General features: G+C 35.8%; 1 protein-coding gene across 1 annotated transcript in view; it reads right to left on the reverse strand.

The window, feature by feature from the left end:
* Positions 1 to 22,002, reverse strand: part of GABRG1 (gamma-aminobutyric acid type A receptor subunit gamma1) — an 84,378-nt gene extending 62,376 nt beyond the window's left edge. Inside the window, exon 1 of the mRNA XM_051831322.2 lies at positions 21,765 to 22,002. Coding sequence (XP_051687282.1) covers positions 21,765 to 21,868 — 104 coding nt within the window. The 5' untranslated portion in view covers positions 21,869 to 22,002. The remainder of the gene's footprint in view (positions 1 to 21,764) is intronic.
* Between the last annotated feature and the right edge of the window lie 206 nt (positions 22,003 to 22,208).

The raw sequence follows: 22,208 nt of genomic DNA on the forward strand, positions 1-22,208 counted from the left end.
TGTAATATAAATACATGAAAAGGAGTTAACTTGACAGGAATGACTACCTAAAATTGAGCTACCTTTTCTTATGTACTTGGTAGTGCTCTGAAATAAATTTCTAATCATAAAAACTAAATAAAATGGGATCTTTTATGAGGGGAGGAAGAGCATTATACATCATTAAGAAAATTTTTGTGGGGGCTGGAACAGTGGTGCAGAATGCTAGGCTCCCACTTGTGGCACCAGCATGCCATAGGGGTACCATTTCAAGTCCCATATGGGCGCTGTGTTGAATCCCACCTGCTCCAGTTCCAATCTGGCTCCCTGCTGATGCTAGGAAAGCATCAGATGCTAACATAAGAGCTTTGCCCCTGCACCCACATGGGAGGCCTGGATGAAGCTCCCAGTTCCTAGCTTTGGCCTGCCTCAGCCCCAGCTGTTGTAGCCATTTGGGAAGTGAACCAGCAGATGGAAGATCTCTCTCTCTTGCGCTCTCTCTCTCTCTGTCTCTCTGTGTCTCACTCTGTGTGTGTGTGTGTGTGTGTGTGTGTGTAACTCTGCCTTTCAAACAAATAAATCTTTAGAAATTATGGTATGTGAAAACGTACTTTAATTGCTTATTATTCTTTTGAATAATGAGAGTTTAGGGCCTATATTGTGGCACAGTGGAATAGGCCATTACCTGTGACTATGGCATACTATATGGGCACCAGGTCTAGTCCCATCTGCTCCACTTCTGATCCAGCAGAAGATGGCCCAAGCGCTTCATCCCTTAGGAGACTAAGGTGAAGCTCCTGGCTCCTGGTTTCAGCCTAGCCCAGTCCTGCTATTGCAGCCATTTGGGGAGTATACCAGTAGATGCAAGATCCCTCTCTCTCTGTAACTCTCCCTTTAAAATAAACAAATAAACCTTATAAAAATGAAGCTTTTAAAGCAATAACTAAGAGATAATTTAAATAAAGACAAAGTTTGCTATGCTATGAATCATCTTTATTACTAGAGCAAAAAATGCCTATAGCAGCTCAATTAATGTTAACTGTTTTTTATAGGGTAAATATTCATTAAGATTTGCCTAGGACTTGGGGCCGGCGCCATGGCTCACTTGGTTAATCCTCTGCCTGTGGCACCAGCATCCCATATGGGCACCGGGTTCTAGTCCTGGTTGCTCCTCTTCCAGTCCAGCTCTCTGCTGTGGCCTGGGAGGGCAGTGGAAGATGGCCCAAGTGCTTGGGTCCTGCACCCGCATGGGAGATCAGGAGGAAGCACCTGGCTCCTGGCTTCTGATTGGTGCAGCGTGCCAGCCGTGGTGGTCACTTGGGGGGGTGAACCAACAGAAAAAGGAAGACCTTTCTCTCTTACTCTCTCTCTCTCACTGTCTAACTCTGTCAAATAAATAAATAAACAAACAAATAAAAGATTTACCTAGGACAGTCCTCCTGTACACCTGTTGTCCTGGAACAACTTTTGTTAGAATCCTCACTTACAAAATGTCCTACTTTGAACGATAAATTACATAGTCACCCTGTATATAGTTCACATAAAGATGGCTTTAAATGCCCTGGTTCTGACACATGAAGGAATCTATTCCATTAATCTGTTCAGAAAGCAGATAAAACCCAGGACATAATAATGAGTTGCTTGAGGAATGCTGATGCTGATACTAATATTGATATTGATACTGATAAATGTTTTTCTCATAATTAAAAAAATATTTTAATTGCAGAATGCACTGGGAAAGTCATTTATATGCTTCATAGGAGACAAAAAGCACAATTGTTGCTACTTGCACTGAATATATATATATATATATAATTGAGTAATGAATATAATATATAGTTTTTGACTACTACTTCCACTTCCACATTTAGACTAGTTACTTAATTATTATATCCTCACAGATTTCCATGTTGTTTCTTAAAAAGTAAATATCAAATTTAATTAGCCTTATTTTTATCACTTGAGACATCATAGCTTTCTCTTTAAAAATAAGTACTGCTTACAAAAATTTATATAAGTGAATCAATTAATCAATTCAAAACACCAAATAATATGTAGCTATATTTGATCAAGGAATCTGAATTCTTGCCTTTTACATTTAGAAAATAAATAAATAATCATGTTTGGAAATCATGACTATATTTTTTATCCTTATTCTTGTTATTTTGTTAATTGAGGTATTTTATATTCTTATAATTTTAATATTGAATACATTTGGCTGAACTGCTTTCATATCTCCATAAGAATCATGTACTTATTTGAGAAAAAAGCAATGTGTATAATGGAACAAAAAGCTTCAAAATTTGTATTTTACATAATTTTACTTATGAGTCAAGGAGTAGGTTTCAGCCTAGTAGTTAATACACTGACACTCCACTTCAGAATGCCTGGACTCGACTCCCAGCTCCAGCTCCTGACGACAGCTTCCTGCTGGTGTACACACTGGGAGACAGAGGTGGTAACTCAAGTAATTAAGTTCCTGCCACCCCAGTGGGAGACTTGTATTGAGCTACAGATTAACCCAGCCTCTGCAGGCATATGAGGAGTGAACAAGTAGGCGGGACTGGACTCTGTCTGTATATTTCTATCTGTTTCTCAAATAAATAAATAAATAAATAAGAATGAAATTTATGATGTTTCTTTATTTCCATGATTTGCTATATATATAATATCTCCAAGGGCTCTACATTCTTTATATGATCCATCCTCAACCTAAGCATTTTGAGCAACACCGGATATTTGAAAGAAGTGCATTTTAGAGGCTTCACAGTCTACTCCTGACACAATAAATTAGAACCCTAGAATTCTAAAAATACAAATGATTTCATTAGGGTCACACAGCTGCTTTCATGCAGAATTATGAAGTTTAAGGTCATTAAATGGAAATGGCAAGCCCCTTGACATTATCTCTTGAGAGACCAGAAATCCTGTCATATTTTAATGTATATTCTCTAGATATATTATTAATAAGCTGCATTACAGCATAAGAATCTTATGTACTACAATTCTTATGATTGAACAATATATCTACTAAAAAGATTTGACCTGAAAATTTTCTACAATATTGACAGATCATATTTTTATTTTTATTATCATTCAATTTACATGAAATTTTGTACATTTTAAGGGATACAATGCAATATTTTGATATATTCATATAGTGTAAACTGAACAAATCAGACAATTGACATTTCTATTTCCTTACTGTCTCTTTATGCTTGCAGCCTATCCTGCCTCTCTTCCAGTCCTCATATAAAATATAATTTTTTAATGTGTACTACAGTTACCCCACTACATTGTGGAACACTAGAACTTATTTGTATCATACTGTTTTAGTACCCACAACCAAACTCTCCTTCATCTCTCCCTTCCCAGCCTCTAGTAATCACTATTCTAAATTCACATCAAATTTTTTAAATCTCCACTATGAAGAAGAACATGCAATTGTATTATCTTTGGCTTATTTCACTTAACATAATGACCTCAAATTTCATTCATTTTGCTGCAAATAAAAGAATTTCTTTCCATTTATGGCTGAATAATAATCCATTAAATATACAAACTATATTTTCTTTTTCCATTCATTAATTATTCTCTGTCTATTATAAAATATATATTCTACAAGTAGTGATATAACTCAATTGTAATAGGTGATATCAATAAGAAAATATTTAATTTTATACTTGGTAGAATGTTTTTGAAATATGATAAATATCTATGCTGTAAGGGATACAAGTCTTAGAAAGCTGGAAGGGCATATCAAAAGATTTCCTGCATATTCTGAGTATTTATCAAATATTTAAACATGTATCAGAAGTAGTATTAGGAAGACAAAGATTCTTTCAGTTGCTGGAAATAGTTGAGGAAAATAGTAAAAAGCAAGAATAAAAATAAAGGGAAATCTTTAGATCACAGGGGGAAGTAAATTTTATATTTTCATATGCATTTCTTAAGCTGGGAAATTAGCACCCTGAGCTTGCCACGATGTCAATTTCTTCGTTTCTGTTCTGTAAATGCGGTAAGATTTTGTCATATATATTCAAATTAAGTATTAATAAAACTCTTCATGAGTAGTGATGATTTGCTCAGTTACCTGAGTGGAAAACAATTTTGTTCAATTCTTTCTTATGGTCACTTCACATAACAAGGTCCAAACAGGCATCAATTACAAGCTAAAAGGGTAATTTCTGCTCTCAAGGTGTTTTTTTTTTTTTATTTACTTCTTTTATTTAAAATTTTATTTATTTACTTATTTATTTGGAAGGCAGGGAGAAAGAGCCAAAGGAAGAGGAAAGGAGAGAGAGAAACGCAGAAAGAGACATGAGATAAGAGATCTTTCATCTGCTTGCTCACTCCCCAAATGCACACCACACCAAGAATTGGACCAGGCCAAAACCAGGAGACCAGAGTTGAATCCACCTGGTAAAGGAGTGAGTTTATTTTGTTTTCAAATAATTTTAAGTGTGTCGGGGCACAAGATTCTGTCCCGGTTGCCCCTCTTCCAGGCCAGCTCTCTGCTGTGGCCAGGGAGTGCAGTGGAGGATGGCCCAAGTACTTGGGCCCTGCACCCCATGGGAGACCAAGATAAGTACCTGGCTCCTGCCATCGGATCAGCACGGTGCGCTGGCCGCAGCATGCTGGCCGCGGCGGCCATTGGAGGGTGAACCAACGGCAAAAAGGAAGACCTTTCTCTCTGTCTCTCTCTCTCTCACTGTCCACTCTGCCTGTAAAAAAATAAATAATAATAATTTTAAGTGTGAATTTTGGCACAACAGTTAAAATTTCACTTGGAATACTTTAATCCCGTAGTAGAGTGCCTGAGTTGAGTCCCAGCATCACTTCCAATCAAGCTTCTTTGCAAATGCACACCCTGAGAGGCAAGAGGTGATGGCTCTAATGTTTTGTTCCTGCCACCCAAGATCTTAAAAGAAAAGGTTTGTACTAGAGGTCTAAATACATTGTGCTACTCCTGGCTACTATCTGGCAGTATGGGTGTTTTTGTTTGGTTTGTTTGCTGATGCCCTGAAGAATGCCTGGCACAAAATGAGCACTTAACTATTATTTGCTGTACATTTAAGTAAATGAACATATATTCTGAAAGTCAGTCTTTGTGACCTAATTTTATACATGAATGTGAAATTTTCTGAAAAGTCTAAGTGATTTGCCAAAATTATTACTAGTAGCAAGAGACACAGGTAAAACTCATCAGGAAGACCCAAATTACTGGAAAAGTCTTCTCCTGGAATTCTCTACTATCATCCTTTCATTGTTATAATCTGTAATCAATATGACAGAGAGACAAAGTTGATATCAAATCTTCTCTCTATATAAAAGCCTAGACCCCTTCAGAAGGTTGTCTGTTTCACTCAGAAGAAGGAATGCCTTAAAGGCTCTAACAATCTAGTTTCTCATGTCAAACTCCTCTTCTGTGATCAAGGAGTTCCATCACATTCTAAGAGTTCAATAAATAAATGTTCAACAAATAGTTGTTGAATAAATCAATACACATTACCTCCATGAGATACTTCTGTGATAGATGAGTTATAGATTTGAACTTCCAGAGTCTTAAAGAGGTGAAATGACAGTCCACTCAATTCTATGATTATTTGATGAGTGAAAACTAAAATGAGATCCATTATTTAACCTACAGAAATTGTTTGGAAAGTTGAAGAGGTAGATGAGAACCAAGCCTGGATTTCGGTAATGATGCCCCCCCACCAAGTCTATCTAGTGCATAATTCTATCATAATATTAATCATACTAGACTTGTTTATGTGATCCCTTTGACTCTTAGTCCTTTCATTATGATCAATTGTGAACTGAAATTGATCACTTGGAATAGTGAGATGGCATTGGTACATGCCACCTTGATGGGATTGAATTGGAATCCCCTGGTATGTTTCTAACTCTACCATTTGGGGCAAGTCAGCTTGAGCATGTCCCAAATTATACATCTCTTCCCTCTCTTATTCCCACTCTTATGTTTAACAGGGATCACATTTCAGTTAATTTTTAACACTTAAGAATAACTGTGTATTAATTACAGAATTAAACCAGTCATATTAAGTAGAACAGACAAACTACTAAGAGGGATAATGTATTAAGTTGTTCATTAACAGTCAGGGCTATGCTGATCAAGTCACCATTTCCCATAGTGTCCATTTCACTTCAACAGGTTTCCTTTTTGGTGTTCAGTCAGTTGTCACCGATCAGGGAGAACATATGGTATTTGTCCCTTTGGGATTGGCTTATTTCACTCAGCATGATGTGTTCCAGATTCCTCCATTTTGTTGCAAATGACTGGATTTCATTGTTTCTTACTGTGGTATAGTATTCTAAAGAGTACATATCCCATAATTTCTTTATCCAGTCTACCGCTGATGGGCATTTAGGTTGGTTCCAGGTCTTCTGTATATTAAGATAATCGAAAATGAATCTTGATGTGAATGGAAGGGGAGAGGGTGTGGGAAAGGGGAGGGTTGTGGGTGGGAGGGACGGTATGGGGGGGAAGCCATTGTAATCCATAAATCGTACTTTGGAAATTTATATTCATTAAATAAAAGTTAAAAAAAATATTAATCATAGTTCATCATTCTGAAATACATATTTGTGGCCGGTGCCGCAGCTCACTAGGCTAATCCTCCGCCTTGTGGCGCCGGCACACCAGGTTCTAGCCCCTGTCGGGGCGCCGGATTCTGTCCCTGTTGCCCCTCTTCCAGGCCAGCTCTCTGCTGTGGCCAGGGAGTGCAGTGGAGGATGGCCCAAGTCCTTGGTCCCTGCACCCCATGGGAGACCAGGAGAAGCACCTGGCTCGGGCCATCGGATCAGCGCGGTGTGCAGGCTGCAGCGCGCCGGCCGTGGCGGCCATTGGAGGGTGAACCAACAGCAAAAGGAAGACCTTTCTCTCTGTTTCTCTCTCTCACTGTCCACTCTGCCTGTCAAAAAAAAAAAATACATATTTGTTCTCAAACCTTTCTACAATATGAGCAACTGGAAGACAGGACCTACAGTGTTCAATGTGATATCATTGGAACGTAGCCCAAAGTCTGACATATAGTAATTTCCTCATCCCAAGGAATATTCACAGAAGAAATGAATTAATTATAAGAACGTTGGTGCTCCTTATGATATATTCTTGTGAAATTACCATGAATCCAGAAAATAAAAAACCAAAACATTTAAGTATTCACCTTAATAATATAATTTTGGTACCTAACCTAAAATAAGATTAAAAATACAGTAGCTTTCAGATATAATAGTAATCCATCATAAGTAAAAGTAGAAGAAACATGATTCTTTTCCCAATGACAGCACAAGTTATAAGATGATTAATAGGAAACATGTACCAGGGAAGGTAGGTCTTACGAGGAGAAGACTAAAAAGTTCATTAAAAAACATAAGGACAAAAAAAGGAAACAATCCATATGAGTTTATAAGAAAAGAGAATTATTAGATGGAATTTTCCCTGCAAGAATAAAAAGAAAAAAAATAGTTACTGTAATCAAGAACCAATTGTAGCAATATAAGGTAGAATTTCAGAGAAAAAATTAAACATTTAAAAATCAGTAGCTAGGAATATGATACAAGTGACTACAGAATTTAGAAATGAAATCAGCATTGAAATGTTGATTAACTCAATTTAAAAAATTAAGATTTATTTCCTGTCTTACAAAGTAAATGGTAGATATATTCAAGATCAAAACAATAGATACAGTACAAATGTATTAAAGAAGATTTTATGCATATTTTTAATCCTTAGGGTAAAGAATCCCTTCTATGTAACACATAACCAAAAAATTAAGAATTCATTCATGGTATACGATGCTTTAAAGAATAGTTAAGACAAAAGATCAAGTGAAATATTTACAACATAACTGGCCCCAAAAGAATTGAGAGGATAAAGGAAAATAAATACATCAAATTATACATTTTAGCAAAAAATAATTTACAAATATGACAACAATTTTGAGCCATCACATTGGCAAAATACAAAACCAATTACATCCAGTATAGGGAATACTATGCATAGATGACATTTTTATAACAATTGGTGGAAAACTGGGTAAATAATTTAGTAGTATGGATTAAAATGTTAAAATTAAAAGCATGTGTATATGTATATATAAAAATAAGATACAACAAACAAAATAAGAGAAAAATTATCATAATTTAATGAATTATAACTTTTATATAATATAGAATACCACATTATCAATAAGGTAGTGTACTTATCTAGAAAGATAACTCTAATATTTGTTATGTGTCAAAAACAAGTGCCAGATATAATTTGTACTGAAAACATGCACAAAAATGTAAATACACATTTTTTTCTTAATAAAAAAAAAGATTCCTTTATTTGAAAGACAGAATGACAACAAAAGGACCTAGAATCTCCCATCTGCTAGTTCACCCGCAATGGCCAACAGATGGCACTAGACCTGGTAAAAGCCAGGAACCCTGGATTTCATTCAGGTCTCCCATGTGGGTGACAGGAACCAAAGTACTTACATTAACTGCTACCTCCAGGTATTTTAGCAGTCAGATGGATGAGAAGCTCAGAATAGTAAGCCCTCTGATGTAGAATGTGGGCATCCCAAGGAATGGCTTAATCTGCTGCACCCCAACACCAATCCCAAATATCATACATGACTAAACTTGTGGAAAAATCTGGAATATAAGTTCGAATTTTTAAGTAGTTTTGAGAAGTGAAATGGAAAAGAGACTTTCAATATTTTTATTATATGATCAAAATACTATGGCATTAAGGCAAAATGGTTATTCTCACATGTTTAATCAAAAGCAGCAACTCGAAATGGATTTTAAGGGAACAAGAAAAGGATGAATATCCCATATACAAAACTTTTGGACCAGGGTGTTTATGACTTCTGACTTTTTCAAAATCGAGAATATTTGAATATATATGAGATATCTTGCCAACAGGATTCAAATTTAAACATGAAATCCAGTTATGTTTCACATAAACTTTATGCATGTAGCCTTAAGTTAACTTCATACAATATTTTCAGAATGGGTGGATCATGAGGTTGCATACAGATTTCTCCAGTGATGATGTTATATTGGTACTCCAAAATTTCAGATTTTAGAGGTTGTTGGAATTTAGGTTTTCAAACAACCTGTAAAGGAAAATGAAATCTAAAAAGATATTAGTGAAAAAAATAAAAGTGAAACTATATTGGAAAATTGATTTCTGAGAAAAAATATAATGTGATATTTTCTGATCTATTTTATATAAATTTATCAATAAGACTGGGAGTATGGAACTATTTAAAATTACTTTAAGCTTAGGAAATAAATGGCAATGAACACTGCTTTGGACACAGAATGCTTCATTGTTGGTTTCAAAATTAAGTTTGGGCAGTTCCCAACCCTATCTGAACATTGTTAGTCTAGCCAGATCAGATATAAGAATGTCAAATTCTTTCAGTTAAGGAAAGACGACATGGTGATATCAATAGATTTTTAAAATGATAAGAATAATGTCATATTTTTACAAAAGAAATAAAAATAAAATATTGTAAAGCAGAATATTTTATTAATGAATTTAATAATAGATTTGAAATTACTGTAGGAGAGAGGCGTTGTGCTATAGTGGAGTAAATAACCTTTTGGGATGCCTACATCCAATATGGGATTGCCAGCTCATGTTCCAGCATCTCCACTTCTGAGCCAGCTTCCTATTAATGCATCTTGGAAAGCAACCGATGATGACTTAAGGGCTAGGATCTCTGCCTCCGTATCAGAGATCTGGATTGAGTTCCAGATTCTTGGATTTAGACAAGCCTGGATCCAACTGATGCAGACATTGGGAAAATAAAACAAAAGTGGGAATATCTCTCTCCACCTCTCCTTCTCTTTCTCTGTTGGTTTTCAGGTAGATGAAAATAAACAAATATTTTAAATTACTATGATTTACTGATTGATCCTTAAAAAAAAAAAAAAAGAATTCTACCAATGCAATCACATACTTTGCCAGTGTTTGATTTGGGGTTATTTGCTTTATTTGATAGGTCAATACTCTTCTTAAAACTAAGTTTAGAAAACTGGGAGCCATGCATCTAATGAATAGTCTTCAGAAGATGTGAATATCCAGAGGTTATAAATGTTCCTTTGGAGCTAATTTCATGTATTTTTTTTTTTTGGAAGAGGGGAAAAACACCATAATTTTCATTTTACTCTACTTAGAAAATGGCTGTTGTGCGGAGAGCATCTTAAAATGAGCACCAAAATCTCTGTTGCTCCAGTTTATAACCACAGAGCCTGACAGAACATAAATTAGATTTAGAAACAATATAACCCTTCATGACATTCACATTCACTAAGTCTTTGATGCTTTGATTCACCAGACAAATTCTCCAAGGTTGCTAAACATTTTGGCAAAGTGGAGGCATCATATTTAAACTTATTGAATTATAAAACATATTAAAAGAACTTAAAGGTAGAAGAGAAAATGAAAATGATCAATTCTAAATACAGAAGCATATAGTTTTTTCTTAAAAATACTGTCTTGAAATCTTAAAATAAGAGTGAAATATTTTCATTGACAGGATTCTCTCGAACCACTCACTTCACATGGGAGAGAATACAAATGAGGACAACAAAACAACCAAGCATTCTTTCTACTCTATTCCAGTTATGCCAGCTTGAAGTTTCTCAAAAAGAATTGTTACTAAGGAAATACAGGAACAAATATGTACTCATAAGATAGTCTGACAGTAAAAAATCACTTTGTAGAATGTAGATGTTTGAGTTACACTTAAATTTAACACAGTCTGTGTTTTGTGTGTGTGTGTGCATGTGTGTGTGAGCACACTGTTCAACATGGCTATTTTGTGGAAAAGGTGCTCCTTTTCTCAAGACACATGTTGTCTAAAAACAACACTGAAAGATTATTCTGATAATTACAGTCATCTGTGATGACTAAGAGGTTCATGGTGTGCCAACATTTAAGAAATTCCTGTTTGTACAAACTCTGAGTGATAATTCTAAATATATATTCAAAGATTAAGTTAGTGGTCAGAATTCTTAATTCTAACAGTTCTAAAGTCATCTGAGGAAAATAATAAACCTGATCATACCAATTTTAAAGAATTCATATTAAGCCCACTATTTTTTAAGTACAGTCTTTTGTTTTTCCCATCCCAGCTAAAAGATACAGAGCCAAGAATGTTAAAATTACTTCTGGGGCCAGCGCTGTGGCACAGCAGGTTAACGCCCTGGCCTGAAGCGCCGGCATCCCATATAGGCCCTGGTTCAAGACCTGGCTGCTCCAATTCTGATCCACCTCTCTGATATGGTCTGGGAAAGCAGTAGAAGACGGTCCAACTCCTTGGGCCCCTATACCCATGTGGGAGACCCAGAAGAAGCTCCTGGCTTCAGATTGGCGCAGCTCCGGCTGTTGTGGCCAAGTGGGGAGTGAACCATTGGAATGGAAGATCTCCCTCTCTCTCTCTGCCTCTCCTCTCTTTGTGTAACTCTGACTTTCAAATAAATAAATAAATCTTAAAAAAAAAAAGATTACTTCTATATGTAGTTTCTATTACTTCTCTGTCATTCAGTATTTGTCTAAAAAAGGGAGAAATGTTACATCTTGAATTCACTGTTTCTGGGAGGAAAGGATACACATATTTCAGAATTTCATTATTAAACTAAATTATATCAGGGTTTTTTTTTTAGTTTATTGCTATCCTAATGCCACTTGTTAGATGATCAGAGTAAAGCAAATTTCGAAAGGTCTATCAAGTTATGAACCCATAGATCTAGCCACAGTAATGTCACCCATCTGTCTCAGTCCTTCATTAAAACTGAACTGAACTTATGCCTATGATAGCTGACAGTATTTAATATTTCATCATAGTTACACTGGTAGCAGCCTTCTTACTGTGTCCACTTCACTTGGAATTCTAATTGGTAATTACAATAATTTATTATCTCTATTTATTTATATAAGTGAAGCATCTCAGTACAAACTGTCAGAGTTAAATTTCACTGGGGATATGAACTCTTAACTCCTCTATTCTTTGCACCCAGTATAATCAAGAGATCCTCAAAAATTCATGGAAAATTCACATATGACAAATATGCTGTTTCAATTTTTTGCACCAAAATAAACTCATAATAAATTGTTATATTGGAACAGGATCTTCTTTTTTTAAGTTTTTATTTACTCATCTTCAGTTTGTTTGAAAGGCAGCCAGACAAAGATAAAGACAGACGGATAGCTTCCACCTGCTGAATCATTCTTTAAATGCCTATAGTAGCTGTGACTGGGCTAGGCTTAATTCAGAAGTCAAGAACTCAGTATGAGTCTCCCAAATGGGTGCCTGGGATTCAGGTACTTGAGCCATCACTTTCTGCTTCCCAAGATGCAGAGTAGCAAGAAGCTGGATCAGAAGCGGAGGAGCTGGGACTTGAACAAAGCATTCATATGGGATGCTGGAGTTCCACCTAGTGTGTTAAACACTGCACCAAATGTCTTCCCCTGAACAGAGTCTGTTTTGAGGCACTATGAAAAAGACATCAGTCTAAAGAGTGTCTGTCAGAGCATGAATTCTGTTAAAATTGAAGCAAAAACAAACATAAAATGGATGCTGAAGCAATGGTAAAATCTTTCATGCTTTATGAAAAGTTTAGGGGTGGTGGAGAGGGTTATTATCCAAAAGACAGAAACTTACAAATGCTGGCCAGAATGTGGAGAAATGGGGATTCTAATATACCATGGATGGAAATGTGAATTAATGAAGTCACTGTGGGAAACAGTATGGAGATTTCTTTGAAAGCCACAAATAGGGGCCGTGGCACAGTACGTGAATCCTCTTCCTGCAGTGCTGGCATCCCATATGGGCGCAGGTTCTAGTCCTGGCCGCTCCTTTTCCAATCCAGCTCTCTATTGCGGCCTGAGAAAGCAGTAGAAGATGGCCCAGGTCCTTGGGTCCCTACACCCACATGGGAGACCCAGAAGAAGCTCCTGGCTCCTAGCTTCAGATTGGCACAGCTCTAGCCATTGTGACCATTTGGGGTGTGAACCAACGGACAGAAAACCTTTCTCTCTGTCTCTCCCTCTCACTGTCTGTAACTCTACCTCTTAAATAAATAAATAAAATCTTTAAAAAAAAGAAGAACCACAAATAGACTTGCCATTTGACCCAATGATTCCACTACTGGGTACATACCCAAAAGACATGAACACAGTGTATTAAAGAGTTAACTACACCACCATGTTTATAGCAGCACTGTTAACCATAGTCAAAATATGGATTCAACCAAGGTGTTCATAATCAGTTAAATGTACAATATATATGTATACATGTGTACATAAGACAGGATATACATATATATGGAATATTATTCAGCTATGAAAAATAATGAAATTCTACCTTTTGCATCAAAATGGATGCAACCAGAGGACATCATGTGAGTGAAATAAGCTGGACACAGCAAGACAAATGCCATGTGTTCTCCCTTATATGTGAAAGCTAAAATTTTTAAAAAAGAAAAATTGAATAAACAAAAACAAAAAAGGACATGCCTATGTGTACCAGTACTGTTGCAAATATAGTTTGGTCAAATGTTGTATGTATATTTGTCAAACAAATGGTTAAGAATGATTACTCTATAGTTTTAATGATCTATGATTATTTTTCAAATTTAAGTGAGTGAAATGGACATTTACATTTGATCATCATTTATAGTCATTGTCTGTATTCCTACTGAACCATGATATTTTAACTTTTCCCTTATTGAACTGTTTATTTATTTATTTATTGGAGCAATAAATCTTTGACTATAATGTAAATTACAAGTATGTTATCTCAAAAATTAAAGACAGATAGAAAGAGAGAGAGAGAAAGAGAGAAAGAAAGAAAGACAGCAGGAAGGAAAGAAAGCAGAAAATGAAGGAAGAAAGGAAGGGAGGGAGGGAGGGAGGAAGTGAGGAAGGGAGAAAGGGAGGGAGGAAGTGAGGAAGGGAGAAAGGGAGTGAGGAAGAGAGGGAGGAAGGGAGGGAGGGAGGGAGGAGCAAACGAGGGAAGAAAGGAAGCATCACTGTTTTTAGAATTTTATCTATAAACTATATTTAAAAAGTGTATGAGGACAATGTACTAAGGAAGTCAGCAGTTTACAAACAGGCAACTCATTTTGAGACAAGAAGATGTTGAAGACAAGGAGTGCATTATTGTTCATACTCTCATTGAAGAAGACTGACAATAACAACAGAAAGAGTAGTCAACTATTAGACATTTCAGTAAATTCAACTTACATCCCTTTGAAAAATTAAAGTAGAGCAAATACCACACTCAATGGGTGCCAAAATTGTTGCACCTGCCTCAGCTGCAAGCAACAACAGAGATTTCACCAGTTTTCAGCAAGTGAAATCAAGTTCTTGAAGTATTTTATAGAATCGTAACAGGAGGTGTAAGATGGCTTTACCAGTCAGATCCTGAAGATAAACCACAATCAAACCAGTGGTTGTCAGGAGGTAAAAGTGACCCTGTCAAAGCAAACATAGACTTGTGAAAAGCCAAGTTCATGAGAGCACGTTTTGGGGATGTTCAAAGTGTTATTATACTTGTTAATCTTCTGAAAGGCCAAAGAATGATAAAATGTTTAGAAGAATGTTTTGAAGCCAAAGTGACAGCAGGAAAATGCTGGGGAAATGCTTCCCCAGAGACTCTTTCTATACCATGGCAGTGATCCTGCTTATTCTGATAGTCAAACAAGGGCAATTTTGAGAGAGTTTTGAAAGGAAATTACTTAAAAAAAAAAAAAAAAAAAAACTCAGTGTGATCACAGAGTTATAACACTAGGGGCTAGGAAAGGTGGAGAAGCAAGAGAGAGTTTGAATAAACCACCTGCAAGTTCCAGGCCAAGTCCGGCTGCCCACTTCAGATCTAGCTCCCTGCTAATGTACCCAGAAAAGCAGCAGCAGATGGCCAAGTACTTGGGCCTCTGCCACCCACTAGGGAGAGTTGGGAAAAGTGCTTGGCTCTGGCTTTGGCCTGTTCCAGTCCCAGCCTTTGTGACCATTTGGGGAAGTGAAGAGTTCTCTCTCTCTTTGTGTCTCTCCTCTCCCTGTAACTCTGCCTTTCAAATAAATAAATAAATATTTTTTAACAACAGGAGTCACTGTGCACTTACTCCTCATGTAGGATCTCTGTCCTTAATGTGTTCTACAATGTGAATTAATGGTATAACTAGTACTCAAACAGTATTTTACACTTTGTGTTTCAGTGTGGGTGCAAACTGATGAAATCTTTACTTAATATATACTAAATCGATCTTCTGTATATAAAGAAAATTGAAAATGAATCTTGATGCAAATGGAATGGGAGAGGGAGTGGGAGATGGGAGGTTGCGGGTGGGAGGAAGTTATGGGGGAAAAAGCCATGGTAATCCATAAACTGTACTTTGGAAATTTATATTTATTAAATAAAAGTTTAAAAAATTGAAAAAAATAGCTAAATCTCTTTCTTAAAACATGAAATTTCATTCATATAAATTATTTCGATAGAGTTTTGGATTTTAAGATGAAGAAAAAAAGTAAAAATGCATTAATGTCATCTATCTCCTATTGAATACAAGATCATTCTCAGAAGCTTCTTTTTGAATAGGTTTATTGATAATGAATCCATTATATCATTAAGGAACTTTTATGATAGAAGAAAATCTGCCTTCCTGTAACTTTCACTATTTGGTATTGTTTATCTGCTACATAAATATATGATATATTAAAGCATGATTTTATGTAGCATCATTAAAGATAAATAAAACTTGTCTAAACTAAAAATTCTTGCTTTTAGTTTATTTATGAGGCTGCTCCTAGATCAAGTGGTAGGTCAAAGTTTCCCCTGAAATAATCTAGAACTGCACACATTATTCCAGAAAGTATATAATAGGTACAGAATTTTCTGCATACTTTACATCTATGAATTAGCCACTATCTCATCCTCTTTCTTTTTTTTAACTTTTATTAAATGAATATAAATTTCAAAAGTATAACTTATGGATTACAATGGCTTCCCCCCCATACCGTCCCTCCCACCCGCAACCCTCCCCTTTCCCACTCCCTCTCCCCTTCCATTCACATCAAGATTCATTTTCGATTATCTTAATATACAGAAGATCAGCTTAGTATACATTAAGTAAGGATTTCAACAGTTTGCTCCCACACAGAAACATAAAGTGAAAAATAATAGATGATTTTTTTAAATGATGATGAAATCAGATCAGACCTATTGTCATGTTTAATCCCAATGAGAGTCAAGTTGGGAATTGATAATTTCTTTTTCTTTCTTTTTTTTTTTTTTTTTTACAGAAGATCAGTTTAGTATGCATTAAGTAAAGATTTCAACAGTTTGCACCCCCATAGAAACACAAAGTGAAATATATTGTTTGAGTACTCGTTATAGCATTAAATCTCAATGCACAGCACATTAAGGACAGAGATCCTACATGAGGAGTAAGTGCACAGTGACTCCTGTTGTTGACTTTACCAATTGACACTCCTGTCTATGGCATCAGTAATCTCCCTATGCTCCAGTCATGAGTTTCTAAGGCTATGGAAGCCCCTTGAGTTCTCCGACTCTTATCTTTAGACAAGGTCATAGTCAAAGTGGAGGTTCTCTCCTCCCTTCAGAGAAAGGTACCTCCTTCTTTGAAGACCTGTTCTTTCCACTGGGATCTCACTCACAGAGATCTTTTGCCAGAGTGTCTTGGCTTTCCATGCCTGAAGTACTCTCATGGGCTTTTCAGCCAGATCCGAATGCCTTTAGGGCTGATTCTGAGGCCAGAGTGCTATTTAGGACATCTGCCATTCTGAGTCTGCTGAGTATCTCACTTCCCATGTTGGATCACTCTCCCCTTTATTTATTCTATCGGTTAGTGTTAGCAGGTACTAGACTTGTTTATGTGCTCCCTTTGACTCTTAGTCCTTTCATTATGATCAATTGTGAACTGAAATTGATCACTTGGAATAGTGAGATGGCATTGGTACATGCCACCTTGATGGGATTGAATTGGAATCCCCTGGTATGTTTCTAACTCTACCGTTTGGGGCAAGTCAGCTTGAGCATGTCCCAAATTATACATCTCTTCCCTCTCTTATTCCCACTCTTGTGTTTAACAGGGATCACATTTCAGTTAATTTTCAACACTTAAGAATAACTGTGTATTAATTACAGAATTAAACCAGTCATATTAAGTAGAACAGACAAAAAAAACTACTAAGAGGGATAATGTATTAAGTTGTTCATTAACAGTCAAGGCTATGCTGATCAAGTCACCGTTTCCCCTAGTGTCCATTTCACTTCAACAGGTTTCCTTTTAGGTGTTCTTCTTTCCCTTCCCTTCCTACTCCTGTTACCTCCTGTTCTCCTTCATTGCTCCTCTTCTTTTGTATTTTCTTCATCTGTATTCATGCTACTTGCATTCACGTTATTGCACTCATTGTCTGTGATTTGGTAGTAAAAATTCAGGCTCTCAGAATAGATCACATGGATTTGAGTGTTGAATTTAGCTCTTACAAACAACATGACCTGTACTAAGTTCCTATAAAACTTCTGTGCCCCACTTCTTCAATCTGTGAAAGGGAAAGAATACCAGTATCTAAATGTCACTCTCTGAATTCTTGATTGATAATTTGGCTATGTACAATCACCCAGACTGAATATTGTGCATCAGACTTTTGCTGATATTTTCCCTCACAGTTTTCTTGTGTTGCTAATGCAAACTTTGTTGGCTCTTTAGTTCTTTTTCCTTCATACTATATGTTCCATCAGTATCTTTTATCTTCAAAAATTCAGATAACTCTTTATACTTGAAATTCTGAAGGTGTATTTATTTATTCTGATAAAAAGATTTTTGTTTGATTAATATCATAAACCTATGTTTTAGAAATGAGTATAACTTCATATGGCTAATAGTAATATCGAATCTATTCACCACAGTAAACCCAGCATATTGTACAAGGTGTAGCACAGAGTACAAGTTCATTAAATATTTGTTAAATAGAAAAATAATATCTCACAAATGCAAAAGGAATCTAATAATACACAGCTTGATATAGCTAAAACCACTTTAAGTAGGATAAATAACACCACATTCATTGTAACTCCATAGAATAACTGCCATTCTGTCTTTATTTTCAGACAAAAAATTAAGTACTAGATTACTTGCACAAATTTTCTTTCTTGGTCTTGAAAACATTTGGAAATGTTGATGACATCTTTACTTTTCAAACATGAGGCCTCTTTACCATATATATATATATGTATATATGTATATATTAGGTATCTACACACATATACATGCCTGATATCACTCTAGTTGGAAATGGAGGAACTGAAACTAAATTGGACCTGATGGGAAAGCCCAGGAGTCTCATTTGGCTCCCTCCCTGTGAATTATTCCCCTGGATCCTGCTCATTCTATTTATGACCACATATACCCCTTCTCTCATGCCAGTCATTCATCATATGTTGATAATCATTTTCTCAATAACTCACAGTCATTCTTGAGTTTCCTACCTTTCCTTATGTTCTCACCTTTGGGCCCCCACATTCCTTATCATATTCTTAGACATGTTTTAAATACATGCAAACACACTCTCATATGTGTGTGTATATATATATATATACACATATATATATACACACATGTGTATGACACACATGTATATAAATACATACATTAGACTAATATATTCAGTACTTGAATAATATGTCAGACATTTCCTTTTGTTGTTAAGCCATATATGTGTGGCATAGTACAACATGGAATGGAATTGACAAAGCAGATTTCTTGTTTTCATAAACTAAAACACCCTATACATAGGGGATTTAGCAATTATGATATTTGAACCTGAGCTTCAAAATATTTTTGTTCTTCATTTCTTTGTCTATGTAATTATCTTGGCGCACCATTACAGGGTTATTTTTTCTTGAGTTTTCATGTTAACAGCAGCATTTTATTTAAAAATTCAGCCAAAAACGTAGACATGTGAGTAAATAGCATTCATTCACTTCTACTCTCTCTAAAGACATTACTGAGATTACTTGAAAATAAAATATGTTACAAAAGAAATGTATTTGAATATTTCCAGATAAGCAACTAAATGCTAAATTATATTATCACTGCTTAAAAATTAGAAAAAAATTATTTTTCTTGAGATTTCTCAAAATACAGCTTCTTAGTCAAAGCTTGTAGTAGGTTACTTTTAAAACAGCTAAAATGTCAAATCATCTTTTCAATTGTCTCAAAAGCCTAACTATAATTAGATATTTTTCAACATTAAAGGAAGTCAAATCAAGTTGAAGATATTTTTTTTCCAACTTGTGGAGATGCCGTAGAGTCTCCTGAAGAATGAAACACGGGAATCATGGTTACATCTTTCAGGACAAGTTTTCTTAGTCTAGTAATGAAAAATGAATACTGTGTCTCTCCTTCTTCATCCTCTTGATGGAAACTAACAAGCAAACAAGACATCCCCTCTGATTAGATATAAGAAGCAATAGTTTCCAAATAGGTAAAACCAAAAAGAGATAACTTTAAAGATTTCTTTTGGAAACAAGTATAAGATAGAAAGGGTCTCACAGACAGAACCAGCCATTATTGGTTTACATTTGTCCCTATAAAGGGAAAATGGGTGGGAAATATGATTATACAGGGCTAGTACATGTTGACATCAATTATCTTCAAATAAATATCAAAAGGATGAAAAGTTCACTGCAACTGCAGCTACTTTAAAAAGTAAATAAATGACCTCTTTTGCTGAGGCCCTAAACCTATTATAACAGCAACTCATGCAAGTGCATTTTTCAATATGTATTAATTCTGTGGCCAGAATAATCCAGAGTATCTATATCTCCATGATAAAATGAATTATTTATCACTTTTAACTGTATAACATCTCACCCATGCACACAGAATGGTAAATAAAAAGACACATGGCATCCACAATGGAATTTTCTTTGTGAAAACTACTAAGAAACACCAGGGAAGCCAATCTCAGAGTTATTTTATGTTTCAGTTCAAATCTTAGATGTATTGAATATGAAACCTCAAGAAGTCATTTACTGCAACTTTTCATTTCTTAAGTAAAGAAACTGGATTCAGAGAAGTTAAGGATCTTGACACATGAGCTCACGTCTCCAGACTGTTAAACCTGGGCTCCATCTACAGTACCATACAGCTCTTTAACTTTGAGTAGCATGATGAGAGTTCTGGAGCCAGTGACAATAGTCATAACCTAAATATCTCTAAAAATAAAACATCTCCAATTTAAAACAAATGTATCTTTGGGTAGACAATGTGCTGTTTACTATGCATTTTTCCTATTTCATTGAAAGAGAAACTTGTAAAGGTAAAAGAACATACAGCTTATTTCAGAAAACAACTGGGTAGATCAGTTGTTACTTTTGAACTATTAAGAAGGTAGATGTTCTATATAAATATCTTTTACAAGGCATTATAATATATTCAAAGCCTAAGCCATTGATATCATACATACAGATATATATACACACATATAGAGTCATATATTCATATATGTGGAATAATTCAACCAGCAGTAGTATGTTTGTGCCCATTCAGAATATTTTCAACGGAAAAGATATATAAACTCTAAATGTAGAACTAAAAAAGAACCTCAAAACACTATGTCAAAAATTTTCTAACTAGTCAATTACTTAGCACATTACAAGCCAATCTCTATTTCGTGAGAGAAAATATACTTGTTCCATCTGGTGGTAATGGCAAAAAAAAATTCACTCTGGTTATATGCTAAAATTATAATCATTTATTTTAGCAATGATGTAAGTACTTATAAAGGCATATTTTTATCTTTATACTGATTTTGCTTTGCTCAAGTTCTAAGCAGGATTACATAATACAAAAATATAATTAAAATATATATTCATTTAAAATATATTGTATGATATGAGTAGTGTGCAACAAACCTTTATTGTGAATATGCCTTAATAAACATACTGTAATTCTTTTCACCTACTACCACACAATACAGGTATGATACTTGAACAATTTATTTTTGTATCAAAATGATTCCAAAGTTTATTGAAAGGTATTACATCCTGTCCCTGCTCAATTGCAGGATTGGGATAACTCACTCTCTCTCTCTCTCTCTCCCATAAAACATTCATATCACCACCCACTTCTTGATTACTTGTGAATAGCCAACCAAAGTAAAAACCATTGAAAGCTGTTTCAAATAAAACATGCATGCTTCTTATTTATATATTACACAATTTCATGTTACATGTTTTTAAAGTCATATCTTTTCTTGATATAAGATATATTTTCCAAAAAGTTACCAAGCAAACAAAATAAGATAAAAGCCATGTTAGTATACAGAAAAGCATCATTATGTATCACTGTGTGACAAGTTTCTGAATGTAGAACCATCCAGAAAGTTCATCAATGACATCCATTCACTAAATTTAGTAGCAAAGTCATCTCTACTCTTCCTCGTCCCGTTCCAGTAACTGAGCCTTTACAAGTAAATAAAAAAAAAAAAAAACTGAACTAATCCTGATGCTTCAATATTAAGCCAATTCCATTTTATCTGAGTAAATGCATCTAACCAGAAAACAGAATGACGGTACAAAACGCACATGTTGCTGGGCAATGCGAACTACTGAACTTGGACAGCTTTTTTTTTTTTTTTTTTTTTTTTTTTTTTTTTTAAAGAAGGAGAAATAAAGCGGGGGAAGAGGGTAATCAGCAAAGAATAGTTTCGTGTCCTTGAATGTACTCACCAGCTCCCCAAATGCAGGGTCAGTAGCAAGAACATCAACCTCACCCCTCTACTATGACTCCACAGAAGAAACGGGGAGGAGAGGAAGGCTTTGCAGAACCCCATCGGGATGGCTTTCTCGGAGCGGCCGGAGCTCTGTCCGCGCAGCCAGGACTTTCCCTCGCAGCCCAAGGCGGCCAGGCGAGTGCTGGACCGCGCTGCACCTCCTCACCAGGTGGACACGACTCCCGCAGCGGCGGAGCGGGGCAGCCAATCGGAGCGAGAGGATGCAGGCATAGATTATCTTGAAAAGAGCGGAGCCAATCGGCGGCTCCGAGGGGCGGAGCTTCCCCTACTAGAAACCGAGCCCAGTAGGGAAAAGGGCTCCGGGTTTCTGAAAGAAAAACAAACCTCTTCCCGTCGCCGTGGCGGGGACGCTTTGGAGGGGCCCAGACGGACGCCCTCC

The sequence above is a fragment of the Oryctolagus cuniculus genome, chromosome 2 (assembly GCF_964237555.1).
Source record: "Oryctolagus cuniculus chromosome 2, mOryCun1.1, whole genome shotgun sequence".
Taxonomy (NCBI): Eukaryota; Metazoa; Chordata; class Mammalia; order Lagomorpha; family Leporidae; genus Oryctolagus; species Oryctolagus cuniculus.